This window comes from Aegilops tauschii, chromosome 2 (assembly GCF_002575655.3).
Source record: "Aegilops tauschii subsp. strangulata cultivar AL8/78 chromosome 2, Aet v6.0, whole genome shotgun sequence".
NCBI classification, from domain to species: Eukaryota; Viridiplantae; Streptophyta; class Magnoliopsida; order Poales; family Poaceae; genus Aegilops; species Aegilops tauschii.
In genome coordinates this window covers 436,520,872-436,540,256 of record NC_053036.3, presented here as the reverse complement: position 1 = coordinate 436,540,256, position 19,385 = coordinate 436,520,872, and the positions used below count along the sequence as shown (strand labels likewise).

General features: G+C 50.9%; 1 protein-coding gene across 1 annotated transcript; it reads right to left on the bottom strand.

Annotated features, from left to right (window-relative positions):
- Positions 1-334: 334 nt before the first annotated feature.
- On the bottom strand, positions 335-5,875 carry LOC120974601 (uncharacterized). Its single transcript, XM_040401033.3, has 3 exons — positions 5,521-5,875; positions 5,206-5,416; positions 335-1,139 (listed from the first exon to the last, which is right to left on the bottom strand). The coding sequence occupies exons 2-3, from the start codon at positions 5,401-5,403 to the stop codon at positions 531-533; spliced, it is 807 nt and encodes a 268-aa protein (XP_040256967.1). The 5' UTR covers positions 5,404-5,416; positions 5,521-5,875; the 3' UTR covers positions 335-530.
- Positions 5,876-19,385: the final 13,510 nt, after the last annotated feature.

The following is a 19,385-nucleotide window of genomic DNA, read 5'->3' as shown; positions in this document are numbered from 1 at the left end:
TGTCTAAGCTCCCGGTTCAATTCCAGAATATCCCTTTCAACAAAAGTGATCTTCAAATGTAAGCATCAAGACCAAAGACAGTAAAAGCAAGGGAACTCCCAGCTTTTCATCTTTGTTTGGCTGTACATACCGCAATCATATAATGAAGGATAGGAGAATGATGAAACCTTATAAATAATACTCCCTCTGTCTCAAAATGTAAGATGTTTTTTTTTTGAACAAGTAAGATGTTTTTTAATAGTGTCAAAAAATGTCTCACATTTTGAGGCAGAGGGAGTAGTATATACGCCGATATTACGATTGTAGCAGTAAATGTGCCAGGGTTTCTGTAAGATAAGTTGAACTCCGCTAGCATACATGGATACTGTTAGAATTAAGCCAACACAGCACCTATGAAAATCTAACTTTATCCATACAGGCAACAATAAGAAATACATACTTTGTTTAGTATGGCACAAAATAGCACTTAAAACGCGACAGCTGTTGCTTAAAGCAGATGGGCTCTAGTAGCAATAACCTTGCCAGGTAAGTTACAGCTGATAAGAGAACAGGGACCAGCTCACAGTGACTTCCATTCTGCAAGAGCCAATTTTAAGCTCAGTATTGGAGCTTGTACCCGATCTCCTGGGTTCAAACACTACTTCATGACTCTTAACATCTTCTCTGCAATGACTCTCCACAACCTGATCCCCATTAATACATTGTGCCATGACAGAAATCCTCAGCAATCCCTCAAGTCCAACAGAAACGACCTTGCATCTAAGCTTGATGTTGCCATCAGCATCAAGAGGCAATCTATCATCTCCACATTCCAGCAACTTGACTTTCAAGCTAGCTATGTCATCGATGCTCGCACAAAATACACCACGAAAACCATCTGGCCATGATCCATCAACGACTTTTACACTGATTGTGGCCTCCACAGATTGGATGATCTCTTTGAATGCCATCTCCAGAGTGCTAAGCCCACTAGTGAAACTTCTATCCAGAAAACCTGTCCTGTATGTCATAATTAGGCGGCTTAAATATTTATCCTCAGATTCAGCAGTGCCCTTCACTTTCAGCTCAATCTCAAAGTACAAAGGATCTGATGTCACCACAACAGCACGGGTTGGACCTGTCAGCGTTAGATAGGGATCCTGCATCACACAATTAATTAAGTATTATGTAAAGTACACCAGTAATTAATAAGAAACATAACCAAACTATTATGGTCTCTGTTGGTAAAAAGACAGGTGGAACATAACTATGGTGACAATGTATGCGTTAGAACTCCAAAAGAGATAAATGTGAGGAAGGTTACGATGATCAGAATATGTAAGAGGCAAGAGCCTACAATCACAGTTTGGCCAGTTAGCAACTTTGTACCTTGGAAGCCCTTCAGACTAAACAAACCAGTCTAAACAAAAAGTAAACATTGAGCAGCACTGAATTGAAAATGCATAGCATAAAGAATGTGAGGTACATTACAGTAATGACGGGACAAAAATATTAGCTTAATGCTCAAGTGACCGGCATAAAAATAATAGTATATTTGTTCAGTTGCACGTATATCCACACTCAGCATGTCTTGTTCAAAATTATTTCTTTGCTAATTCCTTGCATATTGCGCTAGAATATCTTTCAAGCAAAATTTCAAAGGAGTACTGGTAGGAGCTAGGATCCTACCTGGTCTAGGGCGTAGGTTGTACGGGAAGGGGGAGGGTTGACGGAGAAGCGGTCGCGGCTGCCGCGGGCGGGGCGCCGTGGCGCGATGAAGAAGAGGCGGCGGCGGTGCAAGAGGCGACTAGGGTTAGGTCTCCCGGCTCCCTTCGGGAAGCCGAGCAAATAATGATTGCTTCTTGCTTGATTAGATTGATACATCTCCTCCCTTTATATAGAGAGGTTTACTTGATTCCTAATCAAACGATCCTAATAAAGATAAGATAATTGGGCTAAGCCCCTAATAATGATAAGATAACTTGGGCCACAACTCACTGAGCTAAGCCCCTAATATGCCGGTCATAACACTTCTCCCCGCCTGCACAAACAGCTCGTCCTCGAGCTGTAAGGTGGGGAAGCGCTTGCTGAACTCCTCGAGGTGATCAACCAGCGTCAAACACCTTCGCGGCAGCTGGGGCGGCCAGGGCGGCGGCGACGGCGTCCTCCGGAATGTAGTCTGCAGCCTCCAGGTAGAAGAGTCACGGGCAGACGTGGCCGGGAGTGTAGGGCTCGTCGCAGTTGAAGCACAACCCTTGGCGGCGACACTCGAGTAGCTCGGCCGAGGTGAGCCGGCGGAACGGGCGCGCCGTGGTCGCGGCGAGGGGTGCCGCGGAAGCCTGAGCAGGCCGAGCCTGCGTGGGACCATCCGGCCAGGGTAGCGACCCAGCGGCCCGGGACGGTGATTCATGCTAGATGGCCACCGCGCGGCGCTCGAACACGCGGGCGTAGTACATGGCCGTCTGGAGATCCTGGGGTCCCCGAAGCTCCACGTCCACGCGGATGTGATCCGGAAGTCCACCGACGAAGAGGTCAGCCCGCTGCTGCGCCGTCACGCCCGACGCGTGGCATGCTAGGGCCTGGAAACGGTCGGCGAAGTCCTGAACCGTGGAGGTGAAGGGAAGGCGGCCTAGCTCTGCCAGGCGGCTCCCGTGGATCGGTGGCCCAAAACGAAGGAGGCAGAGCTCGCGGAAGCGCTCCCAAGGAGGCATGCTGCCCTCGTCCTGCTCGAGGGCGTAGTACCAGGTCTGTGCCGCGCCGCGGAGGTGGTAAGAGGCGAGCCAGGTACGCTCCGAGGCGAGGGTGCGCTGCCCGCGAAAGAACTGCTCGCACTGGTTGAGCTAGTTGAGGGGGTCCTCCGTGCCATCATAAGTGGCGAAGTCCAGTTTGGCAAACCGCAGCGGTGTCTGAGTCGGAGCGTCGTGGCCGACTGGCTCGGCGGTGCGAAGCAGCGAGGATTGGGGCGCCCGGTCAGCATGGCCGCGGCCCATGGAGTGGCCCGCCGAGCTGGAGGGATCGCCGAACTGCAGAGTGGGTGCCGGCGGGTCTCCAGCCGACGTGTAGACGGGTAGCGGCGATGATCCGGTCAGCCAGGCCGGTATTGGGGACGGTGACGGCGGGAAGCGCACTTGCTGGATCAGTACGCCTCCCTGCGTGGGTGACCGGGGCCCCGTGCTGGGCGGGGGCGGGGCCGGCAGCTGCGGCGGTACGGACCCGGGTGGCGTGGGGGGCGCAGCGAGGGCCGGGCCCGGCCACTGTGGCCATTGAGGCGCGGCAGCGGGCGGCGGTGGGGCCGGCAGCTAGGGCTGCGGCTGCCCGGATCCGGGAGGCGTCGGGGGCGCAGCGAGGGCCGGGGCCGGCCACTGTGGCCATTGAGGCGCGGCAGCGGCTGGCGGTGGGGCGGGAGGCGTCGGGGGCGCGGCGCGCGCCGGAGCCGGCCACTGCGGCCAGTGGGGGGCGACGGCGGGCGGCGGTTGACCGGGCCAGTGGTGGTGTAGAGGCCCAATGGGCGCCGTGGTGGCCGCGTACCAGGGTAGGGCGGCTGGCCCGATCGCGGCGGCCGGCTGCAAGGGCGGTGGCTGCCCGTAGGGCCCGGCCAGGTAGAGGCGTACGCCCTGGACGGCGGTGACGAGGTCGTTGAGGATCCCGGTCATCTCCGCCGGCGAGTAGATGGCGACGGCGGTGGAGGGTGGCGGCGTTCGGCCGATGGAGGCACCGGCGGTGGAGTCCAGCGGGGCGGTGGGGAGAGCCAGCGGCGCAGTGGAGAGAGGCAGCGGCGCGGTGGTGACGGGCAGCGGCGGGTTGGGTGGTGGTGCGGAGGTTGTAAGGGGGAGGGTTGACGGAGATGCGATCGCGGCTGCCGGCGGCGGGGCGCCGTGGCGCGATGAAGAAGAGGCGGCGGCGGTGCAAGAGGCGGCTAGGGTTAGGTCTCCCGGCTCCCTTCGGGAAGCCAAGCAAATAATGATTGCTTCTTGCTTGATTAGATTGATACATATCCTCTCCTTATATAGAGAGGTTTACTTGACTCCTAAGCAAACTATCCTAATAACGATAAGATAATTGGGCTAAGCCCCTAATAATGATAAGATAATTTGGGCCACAACTCACTGGGCTAAGCCCCTAATATGCCGGTCATAACAAGAACACAAGACACTACTTACATAAAGAGACAACAAAGAGAATGCTAGTCCGAAACAGAACTGAGGGACAGACGGACAATAGACTACGTAGTGCGGGAGTTGGGAGCACAAGTTAGGGTTGTGAAGTTCTCAAGGGAATAATCAAGAGTTGGTTAAATGTTGCGCTCTTCTATATGACTACTATATACCTGAAAACATGCACTAATTAGATGCGCGGAATAATACGCAAATTCAAACTTGTGCATTAACAAAATGCCTGCTCTACTATTGATAAGGGAGTGCTGCAGGATAACAAATCTTATCAGCACTCACAACTTGCATATGCACTTCATGATAAGCACAAAGTGACGGAATATGACCCCAGTTGTAGGCCTAATTCCCATCACAAGGCGTTCGATAAAGCCCCTAAAAAGGACAACATCCGGCTGATCACAATCAAAACTTAAAGAGCTTTAATTTCAATTAATTATGAGATTGTCCATTGCATTCCATTCTAGAGCCATTTATATGGATAAAAAAACATGATTATACACCTCCCAAACGCTCCTTGAAAATTACAAAGATAAAAAACCAACACTTGCATGAACCATTACATAAGGGCAACATTTCTCTACATACACTTTTAAAATCAATTTGATAAGTTCAGAATAAATTATTAATATTGATAGTAAACTATTAATTGTTCTAACAAGACATTTTGGTCAGTGAAAATACAAAACAATTTGTAGTGGCGGTGGTGAATTGAATAATTTTAGAAAAAATAAAGTTTGGCTGGCTTGGAGGCTTTCATGTGACATGAGCTCCTTTGCTTATATGTTGGAAGCTCTTTTTTCCTTCATGAAGAAATGCCATAAACATTTGGCATTGAAATTTCGCACAAACAAGAAATTACAATCGAACTTGCATATTTATTCTTATATGAACAACAAAGCCTTCACACTGGATCGTTGCATTTTTCTTAGAAGCATCTATAATTGGCATAACTGTAAGTACTTATAACCATTGTACTAAGGATCGATGTGTTACTTCTTACTGATATAGTCCATGAAAAAGATTGATTTTGAGACAGATACTAACAGTGACGAACCTCTTGGCTGATGGTCTGGCAGTTATCCCTGTCGCGGGAGAAGATCATGTTGCGTTTGTGATCCACCACATCACGTACGGAAAAGAACCCATACACATCCAGTGGCCACTGTAAGCTCTCGTTAATTTTTGCAACTTTGACTGAAAAGAACTGCAGCGTATTCTTGGTTGAGCCATCGCCAGAGAAGGTGAAACGCATGGGGGGATAGTTGCTGCATCAATGACATGTCACAATGTCAGTAAGGACGGATGGGGAGGAAAATAATACTGCAAATGAAATCAAAGCGCGTGTAGGCAGAGAGGTTACGCTACTCACTCTCATCCTCAAATTTACCAAAATAGCCGTCTTCGCCCCAAACCCTCGTCCAGAAACCACGAAACTGTTCAAAGGGATCCTCGGGTTCCCCCATTTTCTCTACGAGACTCCTCCCATCTCTTCAACAAATTCCTTCGCGGCCTTTATCATCGCCGCTTTCTTTGCCTTCTCCGCCTCCTCCTCCTTCTCCTTCTTTGCCATCCGCTCCTCCATCACCGCCTCACGTTTCTCCCTCTCCTCCATCCGCTTGTCACGCATCGCCTTCTCCACCGCCTCCATCTCGCCACCCGACGAATGCATCGCCCTCTTCGTAGCCCAGATGGCAGGCACCTTCACCACCGCCGCCGCCGCCACCTCTCTCTTTCTGGTTTGGTGTACGCGAGAAGGAACCGTAGACGACGATCGGGTTGGGTTTGGGTTGCGAAGTTGATAAAAAAAAGGAGCAATACCTGAGGCCCAGAGAATCGGATGTGTCGGGCTTCTTTTCTCGGCCCATGCGCTATAATTTAACAACGACCAAAAGAAAAGCACCGGGGCCTACCGGTTTTTTCCTCTGTGAAGAGAGAACGAAAGGCCGAGGCAGGCCCTAGAAAAAGAGGGGGGGGGGATGGTTTTCCGTTTTGTTCTTTCATAAAAAGTATTTCATTTTCCTTCAAAAAAAGTATTTCATTTGTCTCAAAAAAAAAGTATTTCATTCTTTTAGGGGACATTTTCTTTTCATTTGGTGAAAGTACTGCCTGCAATGGTGAAAGTGTAAAGATGACTTTGGATGCTTTTTTTTGGAAAACTTCCGATCTATTCATCTTCAATCATAGTAGTACAATAAACACTAGAAATATGTATCTATATCTATACCTAATATTAAAATACGGAGGCTTTCATAGTTCTTCATACGTCACCCCTTTATATCCATTAATTTTATGTCAACCATAAGGATTGACGGCTGAGATTTAAAGTAGATGTAAATAACAGTTTGAAAAAAAAGCTTCTCTCATGATACGAGAACCTGTGCGCACGCAAGGAAAGGAAACCTACCAGCTAGCTTGGGTCTCGCTCAGCCTTCCTAGATCGTCGCACATCCCGTTTTCTCTACTATATAAAAAAGGGCAAGCCCGAATCGATAGCTAGCCACGCACACAATCTCTCTCTCTTAGAAAAAAGAGCAGCCACGTACACGATCTCTCAGCTTTTTTTCCCACGAAAGCCCCAATGAGGCTACCGCACGAGCAAGCCCAACCAGCATACCTGCCCCAAAGAAATCTGGACGGGGGGACGCCGGTGGGATCATGCGGCCGCCCAGCTCCAGCACGACGCCACTGATCACCAAGCTCCAACTCAAAGGATTCCATTGCCAGGTGATATCGAGACGAGCTTGAGCTCTGGAATGGAGTAAAAGCGGATGAGAAGAGCACGTAGACTTCTAGCAATGGAAGTGTTCAAGAACTTGCCGCCGCCGTTCAGGACATTGTGGTCGTGACGCAGCATGTGAACGAAGTTGGCCATGATATAGACGAGCGTGAGGTTTACGAAGTTTCGCCCTAGGTCGTCGCCATGCTCCACTCGCTCGGCGGCTTCAGCGTATGCCAGGTTATCGTCCTTTGAGTTGCGCAACTGCAACGCCCGCCATACATGATCGGGCACAACGATGATTCCTCGAAGTTCTCCAGGGGGGTCGTCAGTCACCAGTGCGCGCACACTGCCGATTGGCTGCTTTGGATTGTGGCCACATCCACGGGCCACGACAAGCATGGCTAGCTATCGCGGCGGCTCATCCGCATGTACCCTGCTTAGTTGAACTACCACTGGTACGCGTCGGTCCTAAACAAACGGTTTTTAACCCTTTCCGCGACGGCATTCAGAGCCGTCGCCAAGTGAGTGTGGGCGATAGGGGGTCCTTTCTACACGACCCAGAAACCATTGGGGATATGCCTTTCTGGCACAAACGCTTGGCAAAATGAGGTCGTATGCGACCGGCGAGCACTCAAATACAAAAATACGTGCAGTACTGCTCAAAAAAATACAATTATACAGACGAAATCATTTTCGATCGTAAGTACATCCCACATAGTCAGTCACCACTAAATGTTTCTGTTCGTATATACATCCCACACAGTCACTACAAGAAAAACGTTTGCGCAAGGTGGCGTAACGCAAACAGTTTTGAAGAGAATGTCGTGTGTGATTGTTCATTGATCCAACACGGTTTATTCCTAGAAACTGTGTGCGTTGCCTGAGGTCATCGCCCACGGTGTTTTCTCATTAACCGTTTGCAATAGAAAAACCCAATTAGCAGGCTAATTGCCCTATTATTAATAATCCATTTACTAATCTGATTGACATTCATATTAAGCACATAATATATTCCATTTCCATATTAAGGAAGCAGGATTTCATAATTGAAATACATCAGACTACAACATGATATAACTTCAGCACTCAGCTACCCCATTACACAACTGCACCAGCAGCAAGTTTCGCATGCAACATCTAGAACCTTTTGAAATTAGCATCATAGACGGTACATAGAGAGATGCATCTCATCTGGGAAACTACTGAAGCGGAAGGCGAATATTGAGCCTTCATTCACGTTGAAGGTCTTTGCAACTATAGGCCAGTGCCTGTGGATGATTGACCGTCCATCCTTCGACCTCTTCAGGAACACTTCAATATTGAACCGTGGGTGTTGTATGAAAACTTTCCCCGCCTCCTGACCACAGAGGTGGTTTGAGAGGTAATCATCAGTGAACCCTGAAAACAAGTGTGGCACCCCGGCTCAGAGAAACCGGAACGCCCCGTATTCCAGACCAGAGATCGAGGAGAAGTCTCTGGAATACGGCACTGCTTGACATAGAACAAATCGGCTCGTATTACAAGAATAATAATACAAGGGTCTGATGTTATAAAGAAGCACATCAGCACGGCGACACTACGCCTGTGATACTATACTTGCTCTATGCTAGCAGCGAAACAACTCGTAGCAGCGGAATACTTCTAGCAGCGGAACAACGACGAAGGCGGTGAACTCCATTTCACAGGAACTCTGGCTGGGACACGATCTAGCTCGCACGCACGGCAACCTCGACAAGCAATCAAGCAATCATGGCACCACATGCAATCTGGCATGACACGCCAGGTCAGTACATTGAATGTACTTGCAAGCTCACAACAATCAAAAACATCAAGGCAAGACAATAACATAGCATTAAGCAGGTTAATTAAATTAACATCTACCATGATACGACAGCAACTACTAAGCATGGTATGAAACTGATACAATACTGATAAATCACCATCTCAGATCTTCATAACCATATCTCTCTTGGCTAATCGGCCAAGCAATATACCATCTCGATCACCTCGTGATCAAAACCAAACGGTGATCTTTCCGGCGATCACTACCATGACCAACACTTGGTCTCCAATATCATCATCAACATCCTGCCAATCTGTACTGCTCAAATATCAACATATATATATATATCACCTATAAGTCATTCCGTCATGTGAGTGTTGATTGAACGGTGTGACCTAGTACGAACTTATGCCCATGACCGAGGACGCGGCTATCGATAGATTACACACACATACTCTGCAGAGGTAGCGCACTTTACCCACACCACGGAACCCACGGCCTCGCACTCCCATTCGGGTGGACCAACGGCGTTTCGACAAAACCGATCTACTGCCATGACACTCTCCCGGCCACTCCGACTCACTCCCCATTGGGCTAGTCCTGGGTGGCCCCGTGTCTACCAAAGACACCAACGACCACCGTCGTGGCCAAAACAATAAACCGTCCCAAACGGGGACAAGAGCTCTCAATACCAACTACGGGCACACAAGGTTATGTCTGCTTACCGGGCCAGGGTACCGCACGCCCATAACCTTCCCTCGTTGGAGGCACCGGCGAGAGGCATGACAATAGCATCGCATTAGGGCCTTCCCATAAAAGGCAAATGTGGTTGCACTGGAAAAGCCCGGTTTGGTGGCACTTGACCAACTTAATGACGGAATTTAACCCCAAAAATATAACTGTGATAACTGATACTCCGATATCAACTATCAAACTAGAATCCAAGTCATAGCAATATCCAACAAATAATCCAAGCATAATCTCATCATCTCAAAATACTTCAAGGGTAGCACAACACTACCGTCATGATGAATCCGAAAACAATAATCCTACTACTCCAATAACAAGAATAAAGCTATTCGGCTAAGATCCACATGTAAACATCATCTCCAAAAATAATACTCCAAGCAACAGAATATCAACTAGCATCATGAAAATAATCATACTAACCACTAATAATCCAAAGGCAGCATGATATCCAAAGTAATACTCCAAAATATAATACAGATACCATCATGGAAATAATCATAATACCAACCACTAATACTTCGATGACAACATGATACTCATCAACTGCAAGCATAACTCCTAGTAATCCACACAATAGCATGGCAACAACAAGATCAAAATAATACTCCGAGAAAATGCCATGCACAAAGTCATGTAGCTAAAGCAATATTTTAAACAAGTTCAAATAGATTGCATTACAATGATGCAAATGGAGGGTGTGGCTTGCCTGGGGTGGAAGAAATCACCGGGAGAAAGTGCGAGAAACTCGCGGAACGAATCACCGAAAAGCGTTCTCTCTCGGAGGGGGCTGATTAAGGGAAGGGGCAAAATGGTCATTTTCAGAATGTCAAAACATGGTGAAAGTTATTCCATCCGAACGGGCTCGACGAAACGAAGAAGTGGGCTTTGGAATCACCTAATTTGGAGCTACGATTAAAAAGATATAGCTGTTTTTCTGCCAGGGACTTATTTGTAATAAAATCATCACAAACAGGCCCTTATTAGGAAAAACAGAACGTGCCTTCTCCGAAAATACGTTTTCCGGAAAGGAAAACACATTTCGGCCCGAAGAAGAAACATAATGCGCTTTCGTTAAGGGAAGATGTACTCCCTGGAGTACGCCTCCACTTAACCACGTCAACGGGCCGGCCCGGTCAGCGCTATGTGGCCGACAGGCGGGGCCCATGGGCGAGGTCAACGTCGTATTCGCCTCGCCCGCACTCGCCTGCGGTCCAGAAGGAGGTCACGGCGCGGGGGCTCGTCCGGCCGGCTCCGGCCCTCAATGGCGGCGCCCGGCCCACCGTTGTGCTCAGGGAACCGAGGCCGTCCCGTCCAGGCAAGATGCAGCCTCGGGGAAGGGCTTGGCTGAGCGGGAGGCCAGCCGCGGCAGACGGCGAGCTTCGGTCGGCAGCGAGCTCATGGCAGAAGGCCACCGGAGGGAAGGGAGAGCACGGGGGCGAAGTCTAGGTGGTGGAGGAGTCTACTGGTGGTGGTGAGAGGGGTGGACAAGCTCGAGGCAGCACCAATTTAGGCAAGCCGAAGCGGCGGCCATGGTGATGGTTCGCGGCGAGGAGAGCTTCTGGAGCTCAAAGAACAGGCTGCGCGGGGCTCTGGGAAGGAGAGGAAGAGGTTTGTGAGCTCGGAGGGCTCGGGGAAGGACTTAAATAGGCAGAGGGGAGGAGTGCCGAGCTGGCACCGCCGCGGACGCGTGCCCACGCTCGCGAGCTCGGAGGTAGACAACACAGGAGGAGCAGTGGAGGTTCTCATGGGGAGAAGGCCAACGGAGCACGGGGAGGCTGACGACGGCGACAAACAGAGCCAAACCGCCACTGTTCGTCCGTGGACGTGCGGCGGCTTGCGTCGGTGAGGAAGCGGACAGAGGGGGAGAGGGGTCCAGGGCAACGGCGACGACGAGATGCAGCCACTGGACATGCTCACGCGCGTGAAGACAACGAGTGGGGAGTGGACGAAGCAGAAACGGCGCCCTGGACGCGGCCACTGCGCACAGAGCGCGCGCACGGTGATGCCATTAATGCGGTCACTGTCGTGGTTCTAAGTCTGACAGTAGAATGGGGGTTAGGGATGTATAGGCAAGATCCTAGCTATGGAGAAGCTGTACGCATGAGTTTTACGAGTTCAGGCCCTTCTCGGAGGAAGTAACAGCCCTACATCTCGGAGCCCGGAGGCGGTCGACTGGATTATATGCGTGTGTGTTACAGGGGGTCCGAACCCTTGTGCATGTGGAGGGGGGTGGCTTATATAGAGTGCGCCAGCACCCCGGCCAGCCCATGTTACAAGGGATTTAAGGTACATCAAGAGGGGGGCGTTACTGGTAACGTCCGTAATAAAGTGTTATAAATGGCTATTAAGTCTAGGAGTTGATGCTCGACCGTTGCTGTGTAGAGTGACTTTAGGTCTTTTGTCCGTCGAGTGTTTCTTGTTACGGTCGAGTGATCTTGACTCCTCCGAGTGGAAATGTTTCTGGTCGAGTGGGTGATGGTACCCCTCGAATGCTTCTGGCTTTAGAGTGATGTCCTTGGGGAAGGTATTTAGGTCAGGCCTGTGACCCTACCCTAGGTACATGTCCTCATCATTAGCCCCCGAATGGATCAGGGTTTGAGTGGGGAAGGAGTTGAAAATACTTCCAACTCATTTTTCGTGCTTCGGGTGTGTCTTGTTTTGGATCAACGAACCGAGGTGGTGACACCAACTTCTTTTTCAGTCGCCTTGATCCATTCATGGTTTTGTCGAGTGAACTTTTGCTGGAAGAGATCCGAGTGCTAATGTGGTGGAGATCTTCCGTCTGACAAGTTGTTCTGCTGCCCGTGGATCTCGCGGGATTCGAATTTCGGGAAGCGCGCGGGGCGGAGGAGGCCGCAGTAATCGGGCTGGATAAGGCAAGGCCGCCTCGATTCCCGCGCCACCTTTTTTGCCACGTATAACGCGCGCGACTGTTGCGGGATTTGATAAGATTGCCCGGGCCTACAGGTCAGTCACTCGGAAGCAACCCCATATAAGGCACCGGACCGGGGTTTTTGAACAGTGCGTCCTCATTCTTCTTCTCCCTTCTCAGTTTCCCCCACTGCGCCTGCTCCTGCCCCAGCGCCGCCGCTCCGTTCGAGCTCCGCCCGTGGCGATGGGGAAAGACAAGACGGTGGCTCTGGAGCGTGCGAAGAAGGCGACGGCGAAGGCGAAGGGGAAAAAGTCCAGTCGGGGCGGATCCTCGTCGCGGTCCGGTTTGCCGCGCGGCTGGATCCAGGGCGACTGGATCCGGTCGACGATTAGCCAGGACGACCTCGACGATCTGGCGGAGGAGGGGCTGATTCCTCACGGATCGGCGCGGCTCCCGGAGGATGAGACCGAACCTCGACCGCGGGAGGGTGAGTGCGTCCTCCTTGCCACTCACATCGACCGTGGATTTTCTCTGCCTCCGCATCCTTTTTTCCGGGCTTTCTTGAATTTCTTTGGAGCACAACTTCATCACTTTCCCCCCAACACCATCATATATCTTGCTGCTTTCGTGTCTCTGTGCGAAAACTTCTTGGGTTGTCGACCACACTGGGGTCTCTTCAAGCACATTTTCACGTGTCGCTCCCAGTCGGTCAAAAAGGCTAACCCGAGTGACGAGAGGACTCAGGTGATCCAGATGTGTGGAGGTCTTGGGATTCAGATGAGGGGTAAGAGCTCTTTCCCAGCCATAACTCTTCCTGAGTCAGTACGAGGATGCCAGTCGACCTGGTTTTACTGCAAAGACCAGCCGACTCCAGGTCAGTCGACTGGACTTCCTCCTTTTTCTATGGCTCGCGTAGAGAAGCCCTCCGCCTTGAAAGTGACTCCAGGGGAGAAAGCGGAGGTGAAAGTGCTGGTTGAGCGAGTGGTCTATCTCATCCGTGAGGGTGTAACTGGAATGGATCTGCTGGAAGTCTTCCTCGGACGACGCATTCAGCCACTTCAAGCCCGTGACCATCCGATGTGGATGTATTCGGGCATTGAAGATTCCACTCGGGTGCACCAAGAAGAAGTCGACGAGGATACGATGGAGAAGTGGTTGAGGAGCATCACTGGCAACAAGGATAACCCAGAGGAGCCAGGAGAATCCCTCCACTTGACCAATCCTACGAACCAGACAAGGTCCGATTCTGAATTACCGAGTGTCATCTTGATTTAACATGCAACTGTTTATGCTTCACCGACTGACTTTGTCTTGCTTGTTTTCTTCTAGGCCCTTACTGAAATGTATTCGATGCCCAACGGAGAGCAGGAGCAGGACCCGGAGGGGGAGGCAAGCGGAGGTGAAAGCGGTGAGTGGCATTCCGACGGAGAGGGGGACGAGGAGAGCGACGACCCGAGTGACGAAGAAGAGGTCGACTCTCCTCCCCACAGGGAAAGGCGATCCAAACTTACTCACCACCCGGCGAGCGCCCGTGACAAGGCGACCGTTTAGACCGGGCAGTCGTCAAAGCGTCCTCGGACGTCCTCTCCGGCACCAACTGAAAAAGCTCCAAAGCAGTCCAAGGTTGTAGTGCAGAAGACTCGGAAGGCGCTGCCGAGAATCAAAATTGACGTTCCTGTTGCTTCTGCGTGAGTGTTCTTCTTTCGCTTTTACTCGACGTTCTGTGTTGTTTATTTTTCCCTTGGTTTGACCGAATGAATCTTGAAACTGACTGTGCCGCTACGTCTGGGACCTCTGCTTATAAGAAGGAGGATGAGGAAATGGAAGATGCGGTGACCTCCAATCCGGGTACAATCCTCGTGATTTTGTCTTCGATTTGTCGATTGAACTGTGCTATATCCAATTCGGTGATGAAACTTTGACGACTGATATTTTTACAGCCCTCTACGTCATTAACCTCCCCGACGACGACGAGGACGAGCCACAGAGGCCCTTGGGGAGAAGAAACAGGAAAACGCCCGCCGGCAAGACGCTTCAATCGACACCCGTGGCGGAACCGGTAATTCAGGACGCCGGCGATGCCAATCGGACTTCCGTCTCCTTCGCCATACTGCTGTCGAGTGCTCGGCCTTCCTCGTCAGCTGCACAGACTCCCACCGATCCACCTTCACTTTTTGCTACACATCACGTCCCAGAGGACCAAGTGGGTGCGGCAAAAGAGGCTACACGCCAGGCGGGCATTATGATGGAGAAGATGAAGATGGTGCGGGAAGCCAGCCAAGCTGCTTATGATGCCAGCTCCGCTCTCCAGAGCAACGTCCAGGTTAATAGATCGTCGACTGACTCTTCTGGCTTGTTCTGTTAGGATATGGTACCTGAAAACTTTCTTTCCAAGAATCTTTGCATTTGTCTGCGCCTTGCATCTGTACACCCACTGGGTGTTTTGATTTGTCACTGAACAGATTCGCCAAGTATTGTTGTTGTCAATTGAATCTTTTGACCAGTGGGGGCACGCTGAGTGCACCCACTGGGTGTAGTCCCCGAGACCATAATTGACTGCGGGCAGCCGACTATGGTCTAAGCATCAGAATTTAAATTTCTTCACTCGGTCTGGTCGGGCCATGTCGAGTGGAACTTTGAACCAGTGGGGGCACGCTGAGTGCACCCACTGGGTGTAGATCTTTTGACTAGTGGGGGCACGCTGAGTGCACCCACTGGGTGTAGTCCCCGAGACCATAATTAACTGCGGGCATTCGGCTATGGTCTGAGCATTAGAATTTGAATTTCTTCACTCGGTCTGGTCGGGCCATGTCGAGTGGAACTTTGAACCAGTGGTTTTTTTTGCACTCGCGCTGGACAGGCCTTATCGAGTGTAAACTGAACCAGTGGGGGCATGCTAAGTGCACCCAGTGGGTGTAGTCCCCGAGACTACTGTTGGATGTTTGATTCGGCAGTAGTCTTAGAATTTGTTGGCTTTATCCTTTTACCTCTCCGAAATAAGACCTGTTCTTTGGTTGCAGAAATCTTGTGATCTTGGAGCTCGTTTTGCTGACCTGGAGAAGCAGCAGATTCAGCTCAACCTCGATCTGGAGCTGGCCAAGACAGAACTGCAGAAAGCCAAGGATGACGCCGCTGGTAAGGAAGACCTGTCGACTGAGTTTTCCCTGAACCGGATTTCATTCTGCCTTTTCTGAATCCAACATTATTTCTTTCAGAGAAACTGAACCACGCTCTGGCGAAAAAGGATCAAGATCTGGCGGCCGCGCAGAAAAAAGCTGATGAGAAAACCGCGCTCGCTGAACAAAAGTTGGCTTCAGGCAAGTTGGAGGAAGAAAACTCCAGGCTGAAAACTGCCCTTGAGGAAGCCAATAAGGAAGCGACTCGCCTGAAGAAGGACAAGGAAAATCTGAACGAGAAGATGGAGGGTATTGCTCGCAAGCGGAACGATTTGGAGAGTTATCTGGGAAGCCTTGCTAAGAATTTGTTCGTCATGCTTGAAGGTGTTTCCTTTGATCCGACTGGTTTGTTCTTGTCGACTCAACATATGATCATTGGCTTACCCTTGAATTGTGTATGCAGAGTTTTGCCGGGACTTTGAGGAAGAGACCGGGCGAATTGAACCAAGCTTGGACCCCATCAATTCTCCAGTGAAGGATGAAGCTGCCATGAACGTGCTCCGACTGGAATCCCGCGTCACTGGTGTTGTCGATTATCTCGCCCGACTGAAAGTCGCGATGTCGCGGATTGACACAGCTCTCTGGCCCATGGCAACACTTCAGAATGACCTCGAGTCTATGATGGCTCGGCTCAATGAAGCTCCCAGTCGAATTCAAGAATGGAAGAAGTCTTCTGCCTGGTGCGGCGCTGATGTGGCTCTATCTCTGGTTCGCGTCCACTGTCGATAAGCACGGGAAGAGAAGCTGGCGGCGATTAAAGTTGCTAACACCAAAAGGCACGGCTTCCAGTCCTTCATGGAGACTTTCATTGCTGCTGCCACTCGGATTGCTGACGGGATCGACCTGGACGAATTCGTCGAGCCTGCCAGCCCTCCTCCTGCAGAGTGAACAAACTTTTATGCTCTGCCTTAAATTTGCCTCGGAATGCCGAGTGATTTTGTAACCGTTAAACTCCTTCGGGCTGAATGCCCGAGTACTTTGATCCGTGGTCTTGAACTTTAGGATTTATTTGAACTTGATTTATCTCCGAATATGCTTGTATTTGTCTTCGAGTGGAATTTGTTCTTCACACAGAACAATCTTTGTGCTTGAGATGCAGCTCTGAGGTTGATGCTCCAGTCGACCCGCACCTCGTCGCCCTTGCGGATAAGGGTGGAGCGCACGTTGTACTTATGGCGCAGCTCCGAAGGAGAAGGTTGCAGTCGACCTGCACCTCGTCGTCCTTGCGGATAGGGATGGAGCGCACGTTGTACTTGTGGCGCAGCTCTGAAGGAGAAGGTTGCAGCCGACCTGCACCTCGTCGTCCTTGCGAATGGGGATGGACTTCGAACTTAGGCGAGTACTAGACTGCAGCTAAGCCCCCGAGTGGGAGGGTTGCTCACCAGTTGGTAGGATTTTTCAAACTTAGGCGAGTACTGGACTGCAGCTAAGCCCCGAGTGGGAGGGTTGCTCACCACTTGGTAGGATTTTTCAAACTTAGGCGAGCACTGGACTACAGCTAAGCCCCCGAGTGGGAGGGTTTCTCACCACCCGGTAGGATTTTTCAAACTTAGGCGAGTACTGGACTGCAGCTAAGCCCCCGAGTGAGAGGGTTGCCCACCACTCGGTAGGATTTTTCAAACTTAGGAGAGTACTGGACTGCAGCTAAGCCCCCGAGTGAGAGGGTTGCTCACCACTCGGTAGGATTTTTCAAACTTAGGCGAGTACTGGACTGCAGCTAAGCCCCCCGAGTGAGAGGCTTGCTCATCACTCGGTAGGATTTTTCAAACTTAGGCGAGTACTGGACTGCAGCTAAGCCCCCGAGTGAGAGGGTTGCTCACCACTCGGTAGGATTTTTCAAACTTAGGCGAGTACTGGACTGCAGCTAAGCCCCCGAGTGAGAGGCTTGCTCACCACTCGGTAGGATTTTTCAAACTTAGGCGAGTACTGGACTGCAGCTAAGCCCCCGAGTGAGAGGCTTGCTCACCACTCGGTAGGATTTTTCAAACTTAGGAGAGTACTGGACTGCAGCTAAGCCCCTGAGTGAGAGGCTTGCTCATCACTCGGTAGGATTTTTCAAACTTAGGCGAGTACTGGACTGCAGCTAAGCCCCTGAGTGAGAGGCTTGCTCACCACTCGGTAGGATTTTTCAAACTTAGGCGAGTACTGGACTGCAGCTAAGCCTCCGAGTGAGAGGCTTGCTCACCACTCGGTAGGATTTTTCAAACTTAGGCGAGTACTGGACTGCAGCTAAGCCTCCGAGTGAGAGGCTTGCTCACCACTCGGTAGGATTTTTCAAACTTAGGCGAGTACTGGACTGCAGCTAAGCCCCCGAGTGAGAGGCTTGCTCATCACTCGGTAGGATTTTTCAAACTTAGGCGAGTACTGGACTGCAGCTAAGCCCCCGAGTGAGAGGCTTGCTCACCACTCGGTAGGATTTTTCAAACTTAGGCGAAACAGATTCGCGGCTAAGCCCCCGTGTGAGAGGCTTGCTCACCACTCGGTAGGATTTTCAAACTTAGGCAAGTACTGGACTGCAGCTAAGCCCCCGAGTGAGAGGCTTGCTCACCACTCGGTAGGATTTTTCAAACTTAAGCGAAACGGATTCGCGGCTAAGCCCCCGAGTGAGAGGCTTGCTCATCACTCGGTAGGATTTTTCAAACTTAGGCGAAACGGATTCGCGGCAAAGTCACCCACTGGGGGATTTCAGACGCAAATAGAAGCAACAACAACCATTTAGGAAGACTGTAAAACTCTTGTCTTTGATGAATAAACTACAAAGGTATTTCTTATTACATCTCATCCGAATGAGTACTTAAGTATAAAGGGGCGGAGCAGCTCCGCGTTCCAATCCCGTGGCTCGTCTTTCTGATGCTCGACATTGTAAAGATGGTATGCTCCATTGTGGAGAACTCTGGTGACAATGAAGGGACCTTCCCAAGCAGGGGTGAGCTTGTGTGGTTTCTGCTGATCCACTCGAAGAACCAAGTCTCCCTCTTGAAAGGCTCGGCCCCTCACGTATCTGGCATGGAATCGACGCAAGTCTTGCTGATAAATGGTCGACCGGATTAAGGCCATCTCTCTTTCCTCCTCTAGGAGATCGACTGCGTCCTGCCGGGCCTGTTCTGCTTCATCTTCAGAGAAGAGCTCGACTCGGGGTGCATTGTGAAGCAAGTCACTCGGTAGAATAGCTTCAGCTCCATAAACCAAGAAGAATGGAGTTCGGCCAGTCGACCGATTGGGAGTTGTCCTCAATCCCCAAAGAACTGATGGAAGCTAATCGACCCAGGCGCCTGCTGCGTGCTTGAGATCACGCATCAGTCGGGGTTTCAGTCCTTTGAGAATCAAGCCATTTGCTCTTTCTGCTTGTCCATTCGACTGGGGGTGGGCGACTGAAGCATAGTCGACTCGTGTGCCTTGGGAAGCACACAAGGCTCTGAACTCATCAGAATCGAAGTTCGACCCGTTGTCAGTGACGATGCTGTGCGGAACTCCATATCTGAATGTCAATTCTCTGATGAAGCTGACGGCAGTACTGGCTTCAAGATTCTTGGTAGGCTTGGCGTCAATCCATTTGGTAAACTTGTCGACTGCTACAAGCACATGAGTGAAGCCGCTCCTACCAGTCCTCAGGGGTCCAACCATATCCAATCCCCAAACAGCAAAGGGCCAGACGAGTGGAATAGTCTTCAGGGCTGACGCAGGCTTGTGGGACATATTGGAGTAAAACTAGTGGCCTTCACATTTGTCGACTATATCTTTCGCCATTTCATTTGCTCGTGGCCAATAAAATCCGGCTCGGTATGCTTTGGCCACAATGGTCCGAGAGGACGCATGGTGACCACAGGTCCCCGAGTGGATGTCGTTGAGGATCACTCGACCTTCTTCTGGTGTTATGCATTTCTGGCTGACTCTGGTTACGCTTTCCCTGAACAGTTGTCCTCTGATCACAGTA